The sequence below is a fragment of the Drosophila albomicans genome, chromosome 3 (assembly GCF_009650485.2).
Source record: "Drosophila albomicans strain 15112-1751.03 chromosome 3, ASM965048v2, whole genome shotgun sequence".
NCBI classification, from domain to species: domain Eukaryota; kingdom Metazoa; phylum Arthropoda; class Insecta; order Diptera; family Drosophilidae; genus Drosophila; species Drosophila albomicans.
The window spans coordinates 39,365,198-39,388,931 of NC_047629.2; the positions used below are offsets into that span (position 1 = coordinate 39,365,198).

The 23,734-nt window shown below is 39.7% G+C and overlaps 1 protein-coding gene across 3 annotated transcripts in view; it reads left to right on the forward strand.

The window, feature by feature from the left end:
• LOC117572463 (uncharacterized) overlaps positions 1-14,357 on the forward strand; it is a 36,332-nt gene extending 21,975 nt beyond the window's left edge. For all 3 annotated transcript variants that reach the window (XM_052004590.1, XM_052004589.1, XM_052004591.1), the window contains exon 2: positions 9,841-14,357. In XM_052004590.1, coding sequence (XP_051860550.1) covers positions 9,855-14,201 — 4,347 coding nt within the window. In that variant the 5' untranslated portion in view covers positions 9,841-9,854 and the 3' untranslated portion in view covers positions 14,202-14,357. The remainder of the gene's footprint in view (positions 1-9,840) is intronic.
• Positions 14,358-23,734: the final 9,377 nt, after the last annotated feature.

Below are 23,734 nucleotides of genomic sequence, written 5' to 3' on the forward strand. Positions count from 1 at the left end.
CCAATGAATCGTATGATATTCCTGGCTACCGTTGTGCTATTCGTCTTGATTGCCAGTCGACTTCTAGTGGATCTCGTCCAAAGAGAGGCATTCTTATATTCGCCAAAAATCAAGTTTTTGAGAATGTTAGTCTCTGCTCAAGCGGACGATATTATTCTGACCCCAATAATTTAGCTTCCGCAGTGTTCGAGTATGCAGTGTTTAAATATAAGTCTTTAGGATTCCTCATTATATATAGAAGTCCAAAATATCCTCCGCATAAGTTCGAAACTGAATTTGAAAATTTATTTCAGGGATTTCCATTTTTGGATAGCAGTAGTGTAGTGCTAGGAGATTTTAATTTTTGTTTACGGGAGCTATCTGCTGAATGTAGAAGGGTTTTCGATTTTTTGGCAGCTAATAGTTTTAGGTTTTTGTTAGATTTGAACACGTCCACAACCAATTATGATACACATATTGATTGGGCGTGCTCAAATATTAGGGATAACAGAGCCACAGCACGCACATATGAGACAATTTATAGCTATCATAGTGGTATTTTAGTTAGCATTGATGATCAGGTTTAGATTTTTTTCTATTTCTAAAAGTATTTGCACCTAATTTAATTTAATTTAATTTAATTTAAATATTTTAATTTTAGTCCATGAAATCAAAATTTTTTGTTTATTATTATAAATTTAATTTATATTAATTATGATTTTATATATACAACACTTTTTGGGGGAATAATGGTGTTGTTTGTTCACAGCACAAGTCGACTCGTAGGTCTGCCGAAATTAGATTTCGGAAAAGACCCCATTATACTTAATGGCCTCCTCGTGGTGTTCCCTGGGTCTTGCTTTAATAAATTAAAAGTATTTTATTGAAGCAGGAGCTGATTCGAGCGGCGACATATTTCAAAAACCAATTTTGTATTCAATAACATTATTGTATCATAAAATAAGTATATATATATATATATTATATATATTATAATACGCAAGAATACAGTATCAATTTTGGGCACATTTTCCAGATTTCTTTTTTTTACCATGGGTAGCGGGTATCTCACAGTCGAGCTCACTCGACTGTAGCTTTCTTACTTGTTTTTGTTGTTGCTGCTGTTGCAGGTCAGCACATTGATTGAGCATATTTATTAAATGGCTGTTATTGGCCTCATTGCTGCACACACAGCAACAGCAACAGCAACAACAACAACAACAATAAATTGATGCATTTTAATTATCATTTATAACGCCAACGTTTCCACATTGTTATGGGCGTGAGACAGCAGCACGTGGCAAGTCGGAGAGGAGAGTTGAGCAGTAAATTTAATGGTCAGGTTCAGGGCCAGATATAAGATTTCAATATCAACTACTGCTCCAGATCTTTGAGAGCAATAAACCCGAGATACTGTTTAAATATCCATAACACCAGCGGTGCTTAATAATGAAATCTAAATATTTGTACTCAGTTTAGTCATCCACTTGCTTTAAAAAGTAGCCAATCATTGAGGCGTACGGTCAACCAAGCAAATACACTCCTGTCCAAAATTATAAGACACCTCCAAAATTATTGTTTCGTCGCTCGTAGAAGAATGGGCAAAAATCACACCCGCTTTAATTTGAGTGTCGTATAATTTTAAAAAGGAGTGTATGAAACATGCAAACCAAATACAAATCGAACGAACCCACGCATTCCGCAAGATCATGTAAACCCCATAGCTATGGCTGCAGAAGATTTTACTCATTTTACTCATGGTGCACAATGCACTCAATGCAATCCAAGACTCTTCTTTACTCTATGCCCCTCTTACATTGCTTGCCATCCACTGTCTGCTGTGGCAAATTCCAACACACGACGCAACGCAACGCGGCTATAGTATAGAGCGCTCTGAGGTACTTCTTTCTAGAAGTAAATTTGAGACGGCTGAGGGTCGCCGCATGTCTCCAATGCATTGGAAATTCAATATCGGCAAATTGCTGGCTATAGTGGCTATAGACTATAGTATAGAGCGATCTGAGGTACTTCTTTCTGAGACGACTGAGGGTCGCCGCATGGTCGGCTCATGTGTGTGTGTGTGGCGTTTTTTCTCTTTTTTATACCCGCTACCCATAGGGTAGAAGGGTATTATAACTTTGTGCCGGCAGGAAATGTATGTAACAGGTAGAAGGAGGCATCTCCGACCCTATAAAGTATATATATTCTTGATCAGCGTCAACAGCCGAGACGATCTAGCCATGTCCGTCTGTCCGTCTGTGTGTCTGTCCGAATGAAACACCCCGCCCCCGCAAATCAAAAAAATCGAATAACAAGCGTAATTTTAAAGCTAGAGTTGCGAATTTTGGTATATATAATAACTACTATAGTAGTTATGATTGGTTGCGATCAGATAAAAATTGTGGAAGTTATTAAAGAAATACTTTTGTATGGGCAAAAACGCTTACTTACTAGGGGTCTTAGTTACTTTGGCTGACAATCTGCTATATTGTGCCGTCTATGGCATATTTTGAATGCGGTACTATGTCGATATACCATTTGGTATATTTTTAGTATTTTTGCAGTATATTCGGTATATTTTGAGAAAATACCGCAAAATATATTTCTTTAATTCAAAATGGGTAGCGGGTATCTCACAGTCGAGTACACTCGACTGTAGCTTTCTTACTTGTTCTTCTTTATTTTGGTTGTTGTTGTTGTTGGATTTACTTTACTCGTCGCGCTTCGGTTCGAACGGCAAATAATGCTGGGCAAATTAATTTTTCACTTCGTCCGCCATTCTCCGATTCTCGATGCGAGCGAAGATGTGAAAGTGAAAATGAAGCAAAAAATATGTATAAAAATTTAACTGAGCGAGCAGGCGAACTAGTAAATAATTGGGAGTATTGTGTATGTGTGTATGTATGAGAGTGTGTGTGTGTAAGTGTGTTATTATTGCAGTTATGTTGCCAACGCGTTCGTTCATTAGTTTCTAATGAGATTTCGTTACTAATGAGCACGTTACGCAGAAATGTTGGAAATTCAGCCAGCAAGTCAACTGTAAAGAACAGCACAAAAATTCCATTTCGAAGGGTGCTCTCTATGCTCTCTATGACGTACATTCGAGTATGTGCGTGTGTATTCGATAGTTTAATGAGCATTCCATCCATCCATCCGCACATGGTTTCGCACTAAACACCCACACATGTCCCAGGGGACAACAAGTAACAGTCTTCCATTTTTAAGATAACACTTCGCCCACGTTGGGCGCATCGATGCTGACCAGCAAAATATAAATTGGCAGCTCGATTGCACTCAAAATGGGCTATAAATAATCATTTGATAACTGCGAAAGTATTAAGATAATTTTGATTAGTTTTGTAGAAAAATGTGGGTTAAGGTTATTTCAAATTTAGACTGAAAATTGGATTGAGCACTAAACAAGAAAATTGGAAACAGGATATAGTAATTAAAATTTACTTGAATGAGAAGTAGGTGAAGCTTATTTAAACTGATTAACAGTTAATAAACAAACAATTTAAAAATAAATATTTTTTTACTAAAACTTTTAAAATTATTATGAGCAGGATAAAATTTTAAGCGCAAGACAAGATTGTAAACTGATCTACTAAACTTTACTGATAAATGTTCTTAGAGTTTCTTTTTTTTTGTGTTGAGTTTCTCTCAGATATATACTCTTTTGAAAACAGTTAAAACGCTCTTAAACATTCTTAGAGTTTCATAAAATATTGTCCTGAGATGTTGTATAATTCTGTAAGGAAATTCAAGATAGATAAAAATTCAATTGTACCCTAAACAATGGCTAAATTCACTTACATGAAAGTACAGATGAGTACTTAGAATCAACACTTTATTAAAATTCTTTAAATTTATTACTAAATATTTTTACTTTTAATAAGCAAATTAACGAAAACATCATCATAATTTAAGTCCAAAACAAAGCGTATAAAATTCCATTAAGTGAAGCTATAATTAAATACTTGAAAAACAAAACCAATACAACTTCGAACTCAAAAACAAAACTGAAAATTCACTAGAAGAAAATTTATACTTAAAAATAAACACATTCTTAAAATTCTTTTGAACCTTGTTCAACGCAATGTTGTTAATAACGCATGTAAATTGAGGACAAGCATTTATAGAATTGCATTATAGAATTTCGCATTGCAAATTAGACAATTTTGCACCGTCATTCACTAAATAAACTAACTTGTTTCTTGCTTCTAACGAGGTTTCACGAATTTCATCATTGCCAAATCATGCACAATTGCAATTTATAATATTATATAACTGCAATACTCATACTATAATAATAACACAATGATATTCATCAGTGACTCAACAAGAATTGAAATAACATAAACAACAACAAGAAGAAAACTAACCACAATGCGCTTCATTCTAAAATCAATTTGTCGAACAAGCCAAAAATCCATCAGTCCATTAAGCGACCCAACCAAAAGTGTCCCGCCTACAAAAGTGAGGGCAACACTTTTCAAATTCGGGGTTGATGTCGAATGCCAGCAATAATTTCAATTTGATTTTCACCAAAAATATTAATTGCATGCCACAGCTGGGCGGGGGTGTCAATGTAGAGTAGGAAGAGTAAAGAGAGTGTGGCATATGGGGCGACAAGCACATAAGTATATCAATCATATCCTGCGACGGGTGTCCGTCAAAAGGGAAAAAAAGAAAAGTACACGCACCCCGGTCCCAAAATAATTTCAATTCGTAATTACCCAGGGACTAGATCCATTTGCATGGCATGTGTGTGGAGGAGTGGGCGGGTGTTTAACGGTGGCGGTGGTTCAACGCGCTTGGTTTTAAATTTCTATAATAGTAATTGTGTAGGTCGAGCCGACAGTTGGCCACTGAGTTTACGTGTTTATAGTTGTGAGTTACCTTTGTTGACACCCAAAGGACACATAATTGTAAGCTGGAAAGTTTTCAAGTGGGCTTTGTTTACGTTTGCTTTCGTTTTGCGTGCACACGTGTAGTTGTTGTCCAGCAACAGACATGCGCCTGCTTCTGCTTCTGCTCCTGACCCAATCCCTCCCTCCTCCGCTGGCTGCCACTTGTCGCTGTCGCTTGCGTTGTGTTTGTGTGCGTATGAGTAATTTCGAAAGTGAAAGTGCCGGCATCGGCTATTCCGACCACAACGACACAGTGCAGTGGACATTTGGTCCGAACATGTGGGAGAAAGTGAAAGTCAATAGCAAACCTTGACCACTAGACGTGGCCAGACAACTGGGACGAGGACGACGATGCCCGACAACGACGACGTCGACGACGACGACGCTGGCCAATGAATTTCAAATGCTGTTGCTCCTGGAGCTCCTGCTCTTAGTGCTGTTGCGGCTATTTTGTACGCCTGGTTCGTTCAACCGGCAATTTCGAATTTCACGCACACACATGCTCACATATGAGATGCCAGAGAGAGAGAGATAGAGAGAGAGGGAGAAAGACAGAGAGAGCCAAGCGGATGCGTTGTGTGTGCTTTGCGCATGTCTTCAAAACCGAATTCGTTGCGAGAATCGGACTTGGCACAAAACGCAACGCAACTCGCGAACTCGTTGCGTGGCAGGACAACAGATAGAGAGACAAGCACACAAGCAAACACAAGGACAGACAGTCAGACAGACAGACGGACGGACGGACAGACAGAACCTGGCAAGTCACTTTCGCTTTTCATGCTGTCATGTGGTAAAATGGGGGAAATTCGTATGTGTGTGGCGCTCACTTTGTGGGGCTTGTTTTGTGGAGCAAAAGGGGTGGAACACACACACACAAACACAATCAAACACACACACACATGCGAGCATCTTGTAAAGTCAAAATCAATCTATCAATCCCAGAGCAAAAGCACAAACATTGCATAGCAAATGTCAGGGGAGCTTTTCTGTAAATAGCAGCGCACTTTCACATATATACGAGTCGGAATAGATGGCTATAATATTTATCTTGGTATAAATAAATTTGGTGCCCTTTTTAAGCGAAACAAAACAAAAAAAAAAATTATCCTTTTTTTCATTCTTTTGTATTCTTTTTATGCAAAGCAAAAATATGATTTAACAAGTTAATAAAATGATCAATTTGAATGCTCTAACGATTACAACTCTTAATCAATATTTTTAATATTGAATAAAATATTTCAATTGTAACTTCATGTTCTTATTACTTAATTAAAATTATTTTATATTATTGATTTTTCTTTTATATAAGGTGTTATTATATATCATAAAAGAAGATAGTTACTTTTTTATCCTGGATATTAAACATTCAAATTCTATCTTAGTGAACTTATTTGCCTTAAAATCTTAAGTTCTTATGGTTATATCATTTTTTAATAATATTGAATATATGTTGAATCATACTTCCCTTAAATACATCCTGACTTTTATGTTGCGCTGAAATACAGATTATTTCTATACTTTGTTTTTCTTATTCTATTTCCTCTCCAGTCACTCTGGCTGCACTTTCAAGCGTCACATCACATTCTATGTTATGACAAAGAATAAATAAATAAAAAACATTTTTTATTCCCATTTTTACCCTATCTTACCCCTTCGCTTTAAGAAAATTCTTGCAGTATCCGTTCCGTGATTTTTCTTTTTTGAAATAAGATTAAGTTGTTGACTTCTTGCACTCCCTAATTAGCTGTCATCTCAAAGGGAGCAGAGATTAAATAACCAATTATTTAACTGTTACAACCTTCTTAGAGATATGATTGCCGTAATTTCTACCCCTGTTGGCAACCATAAAAAATTGCGCTGCACTTCCGAGTGTGTGCCTTTCATCTTCCGCACCCAAGAAGGCAATTATTTCGGATGTTAATATTCAAGTGAGGCTGGGGAGGGGGGAGGACGTGAAAAGATTCTGCCTGCAGAGGCGGGCGCAATTGCTTTAATCAGTTTTGGGTTCAGAAGAGCGGACAAAAGCATCTTGGGAGAACTAACACAAAACCGTACAAGACTCATGCATGAATGTGTGAGTTGTCAAATCCACTCACTGCCCAGATATGAGTACAATAGTCAAAAAGAATAACAGAAATCTTTGTGATTCAGTCTTTAGGGGCCGCACCCTTCGAAATGTCGCTACAAAGTCACAAAAATGTTGAATACATTAGAATAACAAAAATGTATGTAACTGCGCGCAACAGCAACAGCAACAGCAACAACAGCAACAAAAACGATAACAACAACAGCGATAGCAACAACTACAACTACAACGACAACAACAACAACAACAAACGAGAACGGTAGCTGGAAAAACAAATTGAAAAACTATCGAGCATTGATAAATTGGCACGAGCACGAAGAAAAAAGTCAACATTGCTGGTGTGAGTGAGACAGACTTCACGTGTGTGAGCGAGTGCGAGCATTTCTCTATGTATGTGTGTGGTGGTTAGTGAAAATTTGAAAAAAAGGGGCGGAGCAATAATGGTTTTCCGGGCAGCGCTGCTCGCTTGTCGCGTTCTATTGTTAGCGAGCGCACATCAATTTTTTTTTTTAAGGGAAATTATTTGATTTTTGATATTTTGGGGTGTTTTATTGAGGTTTTTTGGGTGCAAAGCATTGGAAAAAATGCTGTGGGTAGCAGCTATCTGCCTGCTTTGTCCATATGCATGTGTGTATGTGTAGGGAAAACTATTAAAAGTGCTGCGGGGTGTGTATTGATACATTTGTGTGTGTGTGTGTGATTTTAGTATCAATGTTATTGCTGTTTTGATTTTGCGCTTATGACGGTTGACGACAATCTTTTTTTTGTGCTGCGTCATGCGACAGTTGAAAACGAACAAGCCACTTGGCAGGACACGAGCAGCAGCAACGAACTGCGCATGCGCGAGCGACTACAAACCGCGCAAAAAATTGAACGAAAACAAAATTGAAGTGAACGAAACGAATCGCGAAACTTGAACTTAAAACATCGCAGAGTTATATAGCAGTGAGCTTACATTAATGAGTACGTCTAAAAACTTAAAATGCCCTCCTGAGTTTCACAGCAGTGAGCTTACATTCAACATTCCATAATTAAGTGTTGCCAACCATATTAATGAGAACGTGATCAAAAGTGCAACTCTCTTCTAATATTTGCCAATTAGTCGCCGTTTGTCTTTGTCTTTTAGTTTCAGTCTAATATTAGCACTATATATGTATACAGCTACATATGTATATGTAGTTGAGTTACGGCGCTGTTTACACTGCGGCATTTGCCATTTTCATTTAAGCAGACGAAGCGAAGAGCAGGCGCAAAAAAAAATCAAATAAAATAACATCAAACTACCTTAGGCTTTATAAAAATCCCAACCACACTCATACACACACACGAGTATACACGTGCACACTCATACATTGAAATGGCGCACATCCTGGCAGGCATTTTTGCTTAACTCCTCACAAAGTACCAAAAGGCGGGCGGAGAGCTGAATTTCTGCTGCAGAAATTGTATAAAAGCAAAGTCAACAACAACAAACGACAACAACAACAACAGGAACAACAACAAGGGCAACAAAATCTACGAGAGAACCAATTTCCAACCATGGAAACTTAATTTATGTCTGCAGCATAGTTGAGAATATTTTTCTTCTGCCTTCAGTTGAGTCGAGCAATAGGAAAAAAAAATTATATATATATATTTTTTTTTTCGGTTTATTTCGACATTTTTGCCTTTGCCTTGGCCCCTTGCCACACGTTGCCTGGCAGCCGCCTGTCCGCTTCTTCTTATACTTCTACTTCTTCTTCTTCTTCTTACATGCCCAACCACCCAGGCAAGTCGCCACCTCCCCCCTCTCATCGCACTTGTTTTGTGGGGCCGTCTTCGTGTCGTTGTCGGCTTCCTTTTGCTTTCTTGAGAATCAAATTTATTTTACCAAGTCATGTTGAAGAAAATTTTTATAAGTTTTATGCGCAGTTCAAGTGATGGTGTCGGGCCAGCGGGGAGAGATGAGCGCGGGGGCGTTGTGCCGGGTTGGCAAATATTACACTGACTAAATGTGTGTGTGTGTGTGTGTGGGTGGGTAGATGAATGTGATGGAAGGAGATGGAGGAGGGAAAAAAGTTTGTGTGTGCTTCGCACAAAATAAGCAAAATTTGTATTCCTTAAATCGGATGACTTTGTATAAATTTTCGTGTGCGGCAATGGGGTTGCAAGTGTGTGTGTGTTGATGTGTGTGTGTGGGCCAGTGTGTGGGTGGATGGGGGGATGGTTGGGTGGCTGAACTGGGCTGGCAGCTGGGCGCATAACAAACACACAAAAACTTTTCTATACATGTATGTGTGTGTGTTAGCTGTGCGCATGTATTTGTGTACATAATGGAAAAATTTTTCATAGAATTTGCACAAAAATGAAAAAGTGCCAAGAGAAGGAAAAAAATTACAGAGCAGCCGAAAGCAAAGGCAAAAGAAAAATGAAATTAAGCGCATAAGGAAATGAGACACAAAATGTTCTAAGGCAGCTGTGTGTGTGAGCGAGTGTGTGTCAGTGTGTGTGTTGAGCATTTTTGGCAACATGCTTTTGTGGAGGCAAGTTGAGTACATAAGCGGGGCGGAGGGAGGAGAGGGAAATGTAGGAGACGAAGCATAACACGATTTAAGCTTCAGGCTATTCATACCGTAGATTTGTGCCCCCTCCTCTCTCCACATTTCACTCTCTCTTACATGCACATGTGACCAACATACACTCACACAAATATATATATATATATAGCTCTTCTCGTACTTAAACCCAATCAAATCCCTCGTATTCAGCTGGCATGCTTAAGCTTCCCGCAACTTTAGACACCCAATTAGTTTTAGGGGCTTCCTTTAATTAAAGCGCGCTTTCCTCACACACATTTGTTCTCTCTCTCTTTATTCAATTTAGTAATATCATCCAAAATGGCAGCATCCATATATGCCACCCCACCGCCGGATCTGAGCAGCGAGGACACAGCGCTCTCCGATGTCTCCAACTCATCCACACTCAACACAAATCGCGGCGGAGGAGGCGGCGGCGGCAGCAACAGCAGCAGCAGCAGCAACAACCACACCACCACCAGCAACAACAACAACAACAATAACCACAGCAGCAACAACAACAACACACATGAAGCCACAGTCACAGCAACAACAAATGCTGCAACGAGCAACCAAGCAACAGCGACAGCAGCAACAACCACAGCAGCCATGTCACCACATTTGGACACGGAATCAAAGTCAAAGTCGCCAATGCTGCAACAGGCAACACAACTGGGAAGCAACACAACTGAGGCAGACGACGACGATGAACCCGAGGCAGACGCTGAGGAGGGCGGCGAGTTGGATCAAACGGCAATGGCCGCAATGGCAGCGGCAGCAGCGAATGCAGCAGCCATGCAGCTGCAGCTACTCGAAGCCTTGAACGATGCGGCCAAAAAGCGACGCAAGCAACACAATCCCAGTCGCCTTGAATCGCTCAATTTGAGCGGCGGCGAGGGGGAAACCGAAGCAGAGGCAACAGCAGCTGTTGCTGCTGCGGCCATGGCTGCTGGCGAGACAAACGATGCGACGTCCAATGCGGTCATTGACTATGAGGAGAAGCTGTCGAAAATGCTGCTGCCCAAGTCGATAGTTAAGCTGAAGCAGACATTCGAGTTGCTGCAGCAGCAAAAGTTGCAGCCCGCAGACATATCAGAGGAGGAGAAGCAACAGCAACAACAGCAGCAGCAGGAGCAAGTGGAGCAGCAACAGCAGCAACAACATGCCATGTTGAATCCCTATCAGACATATTGCAAGCAATGCGGCGAGAACTTTGAGACCGAGTTCAAGCTGAGTCTGCACATGTTGCAGGATCATCAGCAGCAACAGTCGCCACCTCAGCAGCAACCACAGTCGGGCGAGCAGCCATTGGAGCTGCTCAACTCTTTCAAAGTGAAGCTAGAGCGTGCCGACAGTCCAACGCAACTCGAGTTGCAGCAGCAGCAGGAGCAACTGCAGCAGCAACAGCAACAGCAACATCAACAACAGCAGCAGCAGCTCGAACTTGCAAACGGACATGCAGGCAGCAACAAGGAGCACGAGCTCTGGTTGCAGGCCATGGCACAGCAGCAACAACATCAGCAACAGCAACAGTCTGCTTTGCCAGGCATGCCGCCCGGCTTTGGCTTTCCACCTGAGGCCGCAGCTCTTGGTTGGCCGCTCCTGGGCATGCCCGGCTTCACAGGCGTCGAAGGACTCAATCGGCCACCGTTGCGCATCTTCAACCCGGAAGCCTATTGCGAGCTGTGCAACAAAGAGTTTTGCAACAAATACTTTCTAAAGACACACAAGGCCAACAAGCATGGCATCTTTGATCCAGCTGGCGATTTGAGTGCGCCCGGCAACAACAGCAACAACAGTCTCGGCAATCTCAACAACAACAACAGCCTCAGTAACAACAACAGCAGCAGCATGAGCATGAACAACAGCAGCAACAGCAACAGTAACAGCAACAACAACAACAGCAACAGCAGTGGTGGCGCTACTTCCATGTTCCAGCAGCTGCAAATGCCACGCGAGCAGCAACCACAAAAGCCAGAGCCACAATTGACGCCACCAGCACCACCAACTGTACATTGCGACATCTGCTCGAAACGTTTCACCAACGTCTTTGCCATGCGTCGACATCGCGCCAAGCAGCACGAGTCTGCCGCAGCAGCAGCCACAGCTGGTGCAGCTGCCCCTTCACCCACCTTGCAACAGCGACGCGGCAGCCCGAATGAATCCCAAGCGCCAGTGAAGCTGGAACCTTTGCTTGATGCGCCTCTCCCAGCTGAAGCTAAGCCGTATCAGCTACCCGAAGGTTTTCGCGAGGACTTCACACTCGAGCAGGAGGAGCTGCCCTTTGCACCGCAACCGCGCAAGTTGCCGCCACAGTTGCAGCAACAGGCACGCGACGCCAACTGTGCGCCAGAGAAGCTGCGACGTCTCGGAGTGTTGCTGCCAGAGGCATTCTGTGAGCTGTGCTGCAAGGAGTACGCCAATCGTTACTTTCTGCGCACACACAAATGGAAGCGTCACGGCGTGTTTGTGCCGCCAGATGATTTGCAATTGAGTGGCAAAGAGGAACAGCAGCCACTCATGTCCGCTGGTTGGCCGTTCATGCCACTCAATCTGATGCTAGCCAAGGCAGCAGCCGATCAAGAGCAACAGCAGCAACAAGAGCAACAGCAATTAGCTGAATCAGAGCCGGAGCAACAGCAACTCGAAGAGGAACTGCAATCAGAGGAGCAGCCAAGCAAACGCATCAAGCTCGAGCCCTACGAAGAGTCAATGCCAGAGTCAAAAGCAGACAACAATTCGGTAATGGGTTTGCAGAATCTGCAGAAGCTGCAATCGATGCTGCAGCAGCTCAACGACTTCAACGGCAAGCGACCGTTGCCCTGTCATCTCTGTGGTCGCGAGCTGGAGCATCAATATGCGTTGCGTGCTCATCTGATGACCGAACACGCCGGCCAGCTGCTGCCCGAGGGACATCCCATGCTCTACCAGCAGCAACAAAAGCAGCAGCAGCAGCAACAGTTGCCGCTAAAGCTGTCGCCGTTGGGCGGCGCTGGTTCGCCGCATGCGGCAGCCACGCCCACGCCGAATGAGCTGCGCTGTTTGCAGTGCGAACGCGACTTTGCCACAACGCAGGAATTCAAGCAACATATCGCCGAAGTGCATCTGGGTCGCATGCCCGGCAACAGCCCGTTGCGCGAAGGCTTCTACACGCCCGAGCGTGCCACAGTGGCAGCTGCAGCAGCCGCTGGAGTTGGTGGTGGCGCCGCAAGTGGCCCGCCGAGGGCTGCGTACACGATCACGCCCACTTCGAGTTACTGTGAGATCTGCAACAAGGAGCTGTGCAACAAGTACTTCATGAAGACGCACATGCAACGCATGCACGGCATTGAGATCGAAAACGGAGCACAGATTGGCGGCGTTGTGTGCAATATCTGCAACAAGGAGCTGTGCAGCAAATACTTTCTGCGCGTGCACAAACACAACACGCACGGCATCATCGAGGATGGGGCTCCGTTGCCACAACCGCGTGGACAAAACGGCGTCAAACTCGAGGCACAACAGCAGCAGCAACAACAGCAGCAACAGCAACAGCAGCAGCAACAACAGCTGATGGACGCTGAGATGCCGCTGGCTGGCGATGCCAATGCCAACAATGAAGTGTGTTCGCTTTGTGCTCGCCAATTCCGCAGCTTCAAGTGGCTGCGCACGCATCTGCTCAACGAACATGGTGCCGCTGGCGTCGAGAAGCTGCGCGAGTTGGAGCAACCAACAGCAGCAACCGTTGCTGCTGCTGCTACACAAAACAGTCGCAGCAAGCCGAACAGTCCCACGCTGAAGATACCCAACGGCAATGCCAATGTTGCTGCCAACAATTTGCCAGCCAACAATCTGGCGCAAGCACTACAAAATGCACAGCAGCAACTCTTTGGCCAGATGCAAGGATTGCCCAAAGGAATGCCGCTGCCTCTGCCATTGCCTGGCATGTTTGAGCAGACGCCACGCTTCAAGGAGTATCAGTGTTCGCTGTGCCCCTTCACCACACCCTACTATGCATTCCTCTTCATCCACGAGCGTTCGCATGCACTGCTCAATAACGGAGGCGATGGCGATGCCAATTTGGCTGCCGAAGCGGAGCCGCCGCGCGCTGATCGCGATCGATCGTTTGCCTTGGTACAGGGCAAGGCCAGAACCAAGTCGAGTCGGGATAGAAGTGATGTTGTGGAGCAGCACAACGAACCCACAAACCTGACCACCACCAGCAACAACAACAACAGCAGTAATAGTAATAGCAGCAGTAGCATCAAGGCTGCTCGCACACCGCCGACGCCCACGGTCACGCCCACAACGCCACACGCCTCGCCAGAACTGAGCCAGGCCAATGCCGTGTCTCTGGTCGAATCACCGAAGCAGCCACGTTCAGCAACTGTAACTCCGACGCCACGACGTAGCAGCTCCAAGCCAGGCACACCGAATGGGCTTGGCGCCCAACGTTCGGCGGCCACTTCGCCGTTTGAGAACTGCAGCGATCTGGCCAATGGCAGCGGCAAACCCGCTAGCTATGCACAGCCCATCAAGGCGGAGGAGGCATATCAGATGCAGGCCTTCCATTTGGCCCCGGTCGATGGCGATGCCGAGGGTGTGTTTGCACCCGCTCTCGTCTATTTGCCGGTGCGCATGCGCGCCTCGGAGACGACCACGTTAAGCTTCAGGCTGACTCCAGCCTAAGCAACGACACGGTGAAAACCCAACAGAATTCATCAGCACACAACACAACACTAAAGGTGTTGCCAGCGTATGTAAGTTAAATCCCTTCCGTTTTGTTAAGACAACCATTTACCACAATTGTAGCGCAATGACATGTGGTTAAAGTGTGGCTTGAAAGCAAAGATTAATCCGAGAGAAGCTGAGAATCTAGCAGTCGATATATTTATTAACAAAGTAAGCGATACAGTGATGATTATTGATAGATCGATTAATTATAAAACAAGGATTAATCTGAGAAATATTTTTGTTTAATAGTCAATAGATTACTTGACAGGACAAAAGATAATGCAATGATCATTGATCAAGTTGGCTATAATGCAAGGATTAATCTTAGAAAAGCTAAAAACCTTTATTTAAAAGTCAGAAAAATCATATAAATTCATTGCTAAATCAGTTGCCTAGAAAGCAAAGATTAATATAAGAATATCAGAAAAATTTATGTAACCAATAGTCAACAGATTGATTAGAATGGCGATGAAGAAACTTATTCATAAGTGAGTGATTCACTAAGTAATTGATTGGCTGAGCAATTAAAGACTTTTATTTATTGCATGATATGTTGATATATTAAATAATTTATCAACTAATAGCATGATTGAATGACTGCCCACTATAATTGCTCATGCTAAAACTGTCACTAACTTGTTCGCTAAACCAGATTAATCCAATGCGTTAGTCACCTTTGCAGCCAATGTCATTGCGCTATAGCGATTGTTTAAGTCGACCACAGTGCTGGTCGGCAGTAATCATACCAATGCAAAAACCCCCTCTGCCCGTTAACCGACAAGAAGACAAGACAAAATAGTGGAACTACAAAAGACTGAGTGCGCATATTAGTTGAGCTCATTATTAAAGTTAATATACAAGCAAAAAAAAAGAAGACAAAACTGAAGACACAACAACTGCAGTCTCGTATACGAGATCTGCAAATTGTTGGCATAAATCAAAAGAAAAATGAACAACAAGAGTTTTGTGTATAACATGGAACCCGAAAAAACATAAATAATATCTATAACCTCAACAATAACAAGTCCGTTTCAGCTGGCAACACATCAACACTATTTTTTATAAATCCATAACCGATAACAAAACACAAAAAAAGAGATCATAAGTGGAGAATAACATAAAACATAAAACATACCATAGCATACAAAAAACAAACATAATACATACATATATCGATATCTTTAGTGATTAAATATCAAAGTTCCTATGCGTAATAGTAATTTTTAAAAGCCATTAACGTATCGTAAACGGGAAGAGCAAGAACTTAGTCAAAGGAAATTTAAATACGTACATAATTCATAAGAGAAACAAGAGTGTGGAGCAAGTTGGAGATAGAAAGAGAGAGGGAAGGCGTGTGGATCGTAGAGGATATATACATATAACCAAAACAATATATCGTAGTAGCCATAGCCACATTACACAAATAATAATCGATACTATGTATATGGCTGGGTTCGGTGCGTTTAGGTTAAAGGATTTGGGATAACGAAAACTAAAAACACAAAAAAAGAATATACTTAGTAGTGCTAACTAGTTATATGTACAAACTAGAGGTACACGATTCAAGCTTCAGCATATAAGGGAAATTCTATGCACAAATTTGCTCAAAATCAAAAAATAGGCGACTTTTGAATCGCACAAATTAAAGTAGAGACAACAAGGTGTAGTTCTAAGGCGAGTTCCAATAGTAAACGATCTTTAACTAATCTCACACTGTAGATAAATTATTCATTTCTGCTCTATAAAAACACACAATTTTTATTTCAAGACTATCCTATACAAAAAAAAATATGTTAGCTATACAATTCAATTATTACAACTACTTTTGTGTCAGGAATCTTTATCTTTCCTCCAGCACAAAATAATTCACAATAATTCGCTACACATATTGCCAAAACACACACAACTTCACACTGTACATATAAAGTTGAGAGAAGTTAGGAGGAGGGGAGCTATACCTAGTAGAGTAATTGTAATAGAATGGAACGTTAGAGAAAGAAAGGCGCCAGTAAAGGTTTTTTATTTGCAGCAGGCAAAAAACAACACGAACAACTCAGGGCAAAAAGTACAATAACCATTAGTACTTTTTAAATATACCTAACTAAACAAATTGAATAAATAAATATAAAGAAATAATATGAAAAGTAAGTGAATATAAAACGATGAATAATGCAAAATAATTTAAAGAAGTAAAAAAAAAAAACATTTTTAAATGCTACCTCAGACGGACTTGAAAACAATAATTTAAATAAATGAATTTATATAACAATATGAACATTTATGCTTAACAAAAACAAAAAATAATGCAACATATATAGAGCAGAAGTAAATGAAATTTTTAGTGAATTTACCTCAAGAAACCAAACATGCCATACACAAAAAAAAAGAAACGATAAACAAAAAAAAAGCGAAAGCACCACAATTTATAATATATTGAATTAGCCTTTAGTTGAAAGTATTAAATAATTTTTATTTGCTATACAAGTTTAGTTTTAATTGTAAGTATATACATTCCAAAGCAAAAGAAAAACGCACCCAAAACCGACCAAAAATTACGATGCTAGTCGCAAATATTAATAATAACCATAAAGCTCATTCTAGTCAAAGGCTGGGAGTGAGTTTAGCTGAAAGCGATGCTCTCTCTCCCAACAGCTTATAGATGATATACAATCCGAACTAACAGCATCCAGAATCAGACTCATCGAATTACTGCAACTTTTAACACATTTTCATATATTATTTTGTAGTATTTAAGGCGTTTGTTCTTTATGAAAATGTGTTCTAGCTGCTGATACTTTGACGAGTCTGTAGAATATCATAAAACAAAATAATAGATATATTGAACAGCGACGTTAATTTCGCTATTTATAATTTTATTTTTTAAAAACGTGTGTTTTTTAAAATGCTGCGTGCCTTTTAGCAATTGCGTCGCTGTTCAAATACTAAACCAAAACAACAAAGAAAACCCATATAACAAAAAAATAAACTAGAAATAATCAATATACTATCAAAAAATAAGAAAATAGTTTTTAATTTTTTATTTACCATTTAAATATAATTATTTGCACCATTTAATCTTATTTTGTAATGTATATATTAATAAAAAAAATACATGTGTTAAACTTGAGTTGAGTTTTCTCTTTATTTATATCACTTGATTTATTATGCACTCGATTTTGATTTTTCATTTCCCTCGCCTCAAACATTTTTCACAGCCAAAGCGTGCCAGACTCGAGTTTGTACTTCAATCTTATCGCAGCCCTTAAAAAATTGTCACTGATTGCCCACAATTGACACTCAATTTCTTAATTCTTTTTTAAAGAAGTGTGTGACTTTGGTTTGGGTTTGGGTTTGGGTTTCGGTATAGGGGCCACTTCATGCTTCATGCCGGTTGAACGCCTTTAGAGTTCGATGAAATTATGAAATTGTTATTTGATTGAATTTTACAAATGAAATTTGTCAACAAAGCAAAGAACATGTTAATGCCTTCATACTGAGCAGCAGCTGCTTCTTAGCTTCGATTTCGAATCTAATGTCGGGAATTTACAGTCGGTTATCATATGCAACCCTCATGAAAAAAAAAAAAAAAACGTAGAGACTTCAACTTCCGGCTCAACCCCCACGCACACAGAGCAACGCTGATTAGTCTATTTGCTTAAAAAATACCCTCCAAATGATTAGTGAAAACAGCGATAAAAAATATATACAACAATAATGCGAGAGTATAAAATAGAAAAACGCACACGGTCAAATGCAGCCGTTGTGTGGGTCAAGCTGAGCATTTTTCCATGGAAAATTCAAATCAAGCAGCTGCCACTGCTGGTAGTAAATAGTAAAAAAAAAAAAAGAAACTGTGCACAATGCATGGAAATCTACAATTGATTCAAAGTCTACTGAGAGAAATGTAGATGAAACGAAAAATGCTCATTAAAAATATTTTTCATAAATCGCGCTCACATTTCGGCGAGTGTCCATCGAGCTATCCAGCTATCGACCCTCAGGCATCTCGACGTTAATTATTTGTCACGTGGCCATGCAAATTCAGTTTCATTGATTAAAGATATTCGATACTCTCACTCACTGCAATTACACATCTAACTATCTGCAGCATGCCAATTGATATCCGTTGTCCAGGCACAAAAATATCGCAAACAACCCTCAAGAAAGAAGGTTGCCAATCCGAATTGCACCCTCTTCATGCAAATACGAACTTTTTTCTATATTTTCTATTGAATTTTTATGGCAATTTATAATAGTTGGCATTGTGTGCTTGTCCTAATCCTGGGCCAGGCAATTGCCAAAAACGCGACCCGCCTCAAACTGTGTGCAACGTGGGGTGGCAAGAGTATCGTATGTGTGTGTGTGTCTGTGTTGCTGCCACAATTTGCATGTTTAAAAGTGTGCGAAGGGAAAATGCAATATAAATGCAAGGCAAAGGCAAAGAAGGAATACGAATTACGAGTGCTATGTGAAAAATGAAAAATGCAATTTACTTGTGACATTGTCACGTTTTCCGAGGGTGTTTTGCTACCTCCCCTCCCCACATATTATATTTGCACCATTTGCCAAAAATTCTGTATGCAAATTTAAGCGTTGCAGCCATTAAACGAAATCACATTATTGCCAATCTTAGCAATCTCACAATATTTCAATATTACTGCGGCACATGAAGGCTGATGTTAGATGTTGGCTTGGGTTTTTATTGATTTTGCTATCATTTAATTCAATTACTTTTGTTGTGGCACACAAATAAAGCACAAAATCAAAATTGACAAAATGAATAATATAAAAAGAAAAACGAAAAATATATAAGTTTAAGTATATACATGGTTAAGTAAACAATTTTACAATGAACTTGCAACGTACCTTTAAAATGAGCATAAATCAAAATTTTGGCCGCAGACAAAAATGAAAAACGTCTGTTGAGCTGGAGAAGAATCAAAAACATTTTATTAGATCTAAGCGAAACTCCCAAAAAAACAAAATTCAAAAACCCTTAAAATAAAAAATATGAAAACATCAACAAAACATTCTTATTAGCGTTTAGTTTGTAAGACAAAATTCAAAATTGCATTGAAAATTAATTATTATTAAAAAATGATGTTGAGTTAAGTGAGGAGACGAGCATGAAATCAAAAAACGATGGAAACGAAAGACGATGAGCAAAAATCAAAAAGAATTATATTCAAAAAACAATGAGAACAAAATCAAAAAACAATTTATTTTGCAATTGGCAAATATACATATATATATATATATATATCTAAATATATATTATATTTAACATTTTACTCTTCGATAAAAAAACAACTTTGTTATTATGTAAAACTCTGTGTGAAAACAAATTGAAACAAAAACGAAAAAAACATAAACTTAAAAATAATTATTTATATTTATATATTATATGTAATGTGTAACGAAATGAGAACAAAACAAAACATTTATGATCAAGAGCAGAATCAAAAGCACCCCAAAACTTCAAACATAACCCTGATCCTAACTAACTAACCTTAACCTCAATCCTCAATCCGCTATCCGCTTCTCCTTCTTTCCACCTCCTTCTTCCACACACACTCACACACAACACACACACACCTTTTGTCATTCGATTGTAAGCGAGCATTTATCAAAAATTGTATGTGTTTTAATGATTATATTAAATATATATACAACCATATACATATATATATTGTATGAATTTAAACCATTAAATATAACAACAAAATCACAAATTGTATTCATGTGTCAAGAGAAGAAAGAAATCGTTGGACGTGTCATCATCTCTTCTTATTACAGCCGAAAAAAAAGAAGAAATCCCGCAATCTTGTGGCGTATAATTTTTCCTTTGATTTTCCGACTCACTTTGCTCTGAGGAAAGTTCTAAGCTGATTTTGCGGCCCTTGAGACAAAGTTGTTTCGGGCCCCTTCCTGACTTGAGTTTTGACATTTGCTTTCAGTTTCATTTTATTCTTTTTTTTTGCCATAGCAACAACCACCCTGAGAAATCAGAGTATGTCAATATTTGTATTACATGCGAGGCTGTCTTATCAATAATTTTTGTAAAGAATGCGCCGGAGAAAAATGCGAGAGATGTTCGAGAGATGCTCGAGGCTGAAAGTGAAATGCGAAATGGGAAATGCGAAATGCGGAAAGGAAAGGAAAGGAATTCACTCTCTTGGGGTGTGTCCGGCGCGTGTTTGTGACAGTTCCATAGTTCGATGTTCCTTCCTGTTGACCAAAAACTTTTCATATAAAAGCCTGTTTGATAATTCCGCAAAATACGAGATGACATTGTTGCCGAATCGCTTCTCTCTCCCTCTCTCTCTTTTTCTCTGTCTCTTTCAGCATTTCTTTAGATGGAGAATTGAGTATTATGCTTGGTAGAGTGAGGCATCACTCAAGCTGTTTGTTTGTTTGTTTTGCTTATTGCTGTCCCCATCAACACTTGGCTATCTTTACTCCAGGGATACGTCATAATGAGCTGTCGAGTCTAAGTGCCGCCATCGCCATCGCCTTTCAATAAAATGCTCAACTGGGAAACTACTCTATTTACAGTTATTGTTGTTGCTGCTACTCGACTGGTCATTAACTCAAAATGTACAAGTTGAAAATTAGTTTTTAATCGATTTTACAATCACACACACGCAGCCAAAACACAACAAATTATACACCACAAACACACACTCACATGGACATGTGCATGGGCATTAAACACCCAAAAAATACGTAAGTTCCACGACCCCAAGACACCACGACGCTATTAAATATACTACTACATATATACACATATTTCTATATGTGAGTGTGTGTGTGTGTGTATATAATTTGGATTCTCAATTAAATTGTGCAGGCGGAGGCAACGGCAAACGACAACGGCGCCAAACACAAACACAACCAACAACAGCAACAGCAACAACAACAATTTTGTCACCATATGCTTTGGCACCATTTTCAAATGTCGCTGCGGCTTTATACCCTACTACATCAATTATTTAAAGGGCATATACGAAAGAATGAAGTAATTTTGTGTATAATCTTCTTCTTCTTCTACCACATCAATTATTTAAAGCGCATATACGAAAGACTGAAATAAATTTTGTTTATAGTTTTCTAATAAACATGGTAAGTAGAATAAGAGAAAGTTTAATTTTAAGAAATGAATATTGGTATTTCTAAAATATTATATATATTACAATTTATTGAAACTTTGAACATTTTTTGAATTAACGAAAATTTTCTATTATCTTTTGAATTCTTTAAATTTTTTCAATATTATTATATTCGATTTTTTTTAACCTATGGGTAGAGGGTAACTTTATGCTTACAGGAAATGTATGTAACAGACAGATGAAGTCATCTTCAAGAGAGATATACAAGTATTCTTGAGCGTGCCAAGATGATCTGTCTGACCGTCTGTGTGTCTGTCCGTTGGTATAAACTTTTAGATCTCAGAGACTTTATGAGATAGAGATATACTTATTATTATATTATTATATTCAACAGCAATTTTTATGTTTGTACGCAGACAAAGTTTGTTTCAAATTTCTGGCTCGCCCATTTCGAAATTGACAAAAATCGAATAGCAAGCGTAAAAGATTTTGATACATACAATTATAGAAACATCATTTAAGATTACTGAAAAAAAATTTAAAAGTTATTTAAGAAATTCTTTTGGATCTGGTATATTTTGTATTCTATGGTATATTTTGAATGTAGTACTACGTACTACATACTACTACTATATTATATTTGATTTAAAAATAATTATTTTGCTTTTTGTTTAAACACCATCAAAAGTCTTAAAAATACATACAGAATGTTCATCAGCCGCTTGGATAAAAATCAGACCTTATAAGTCTTCAAAAGTGCTTCGAATGGATAACAACCAAAAATAAATTATAGTAAGTATTAAAAATTCAAAGAAGAGTATTTCCTAGTCTGTGTATTATGAATTATAGTCGCTGTTGCTATTATCCTTGTCGCGTCGCAAATGGTCACAAGTCCTTGGGTCGTCGTCGTCGTGTCAAAAACCTACACTGAGCACGACAGGCAGCCAACAACAACAACAGCAACAAGAGAAACAACACTAATACTTACAGCAACAACAACGACAAACTTTAATAATTTAACTTATTATGGATTTTTGTACAGAAAATATTTTGGTTGTATTTTTTTCTCTCCTCATTTTCCAAACATTTTCCAGCTGTGCAGTGAGGGTGGAAATTTTAGTTTTATTTTCCACTTTTTTTTGTTGTTCGCCTATTCTAAACGACGAAGTTGTTGTTGTTGTTGGTGTTGCTGTTGTTATTTTCGGCAGCATATGCACATTAAGAGCCGAAACGTGGCAATTTAAATAAATGACACGCACTAAGCGAAACAAAAAAAAACTGAAATACAAAAAAAAGGAACTCTGGAGAGAGGTGGGAGACGAGGTGCCAAGGGGCAGGAACTGCGTCCTAATGAGTTTGCGACGAGTTTTAAACCATTTATATTTCAGTTCATATATACAAGCCGGACAAAAGAAAAAAGCAAGAGGACAACGATAAATTTCGTGGGAGATTAACAGCGCCAGTGACTCAGTCAAGACTTTTGCTCTGCGGATAAAGCAAATTTCTGAGCACATCGCTGCTGACACGCAGACCGATCCGAGAGTATCCACCACGGAGCAGCGCCTGCTCCTCCTCGTCGAGGATGAAGAATGGAGAATCCTCGCTGTTTAGCGGCAAGCGATTCATCAGTAAAGCAGCCGCATCTCGTCGAAAGATATCCACAGCCAGATAAGCTTCATTCTTGGCCAGTTGAATGCGTTCTTGCACCTTTGCATTGTGCAACATATTCTGATCTTCGATCACTGGCATGCGCAACATGGCCAATTCCAAGTGCCACAACAGACGTCGCGTTATGAAATCCGCAAATTTACGGGATCGATACTTGCGCATGATTTCTGCAAAGATGCCGCAGGTGAACCATTCGATTCGTCTTTGCAATTTCACTAGCAACAACTGCCCCAAGAGAATCACCAACAGCACCAATAAAATCATATAAGGATGGCGACACACCATCTTCAGCTGATCGATCCAATAGATCAAGTCACGCTGCTCACGGTAATAACTCTGTTCCAACAGCAAAGTGAAGAAGGCGAGGAGGACGAAGAAGATGCCCAGCTTGCGGTGAACGCGCTCCACATATTGCTTCAGGTAGCCCAAGATGTTCATGTTGGACTCTAAAATAGTCTATAAAATTTAAAAAGAATGTTTTAAAGTTTGCGTCAATTTATTTGAAATACTTTTCAAAAGCAAAAAACATTGAATAAAAAATATTTTACTTTGACAGTTAATACTATTATATACTATTACGAAACAAGGTAGAATTGTACATATATACCATAAATTAGTATTTTAATCTACCTTGATATTAAAAACTGAATATAATAAACATTTGCTTAATTTATTTGTGAAATGCATTCTAAATTTTAACAGACGTTGAGG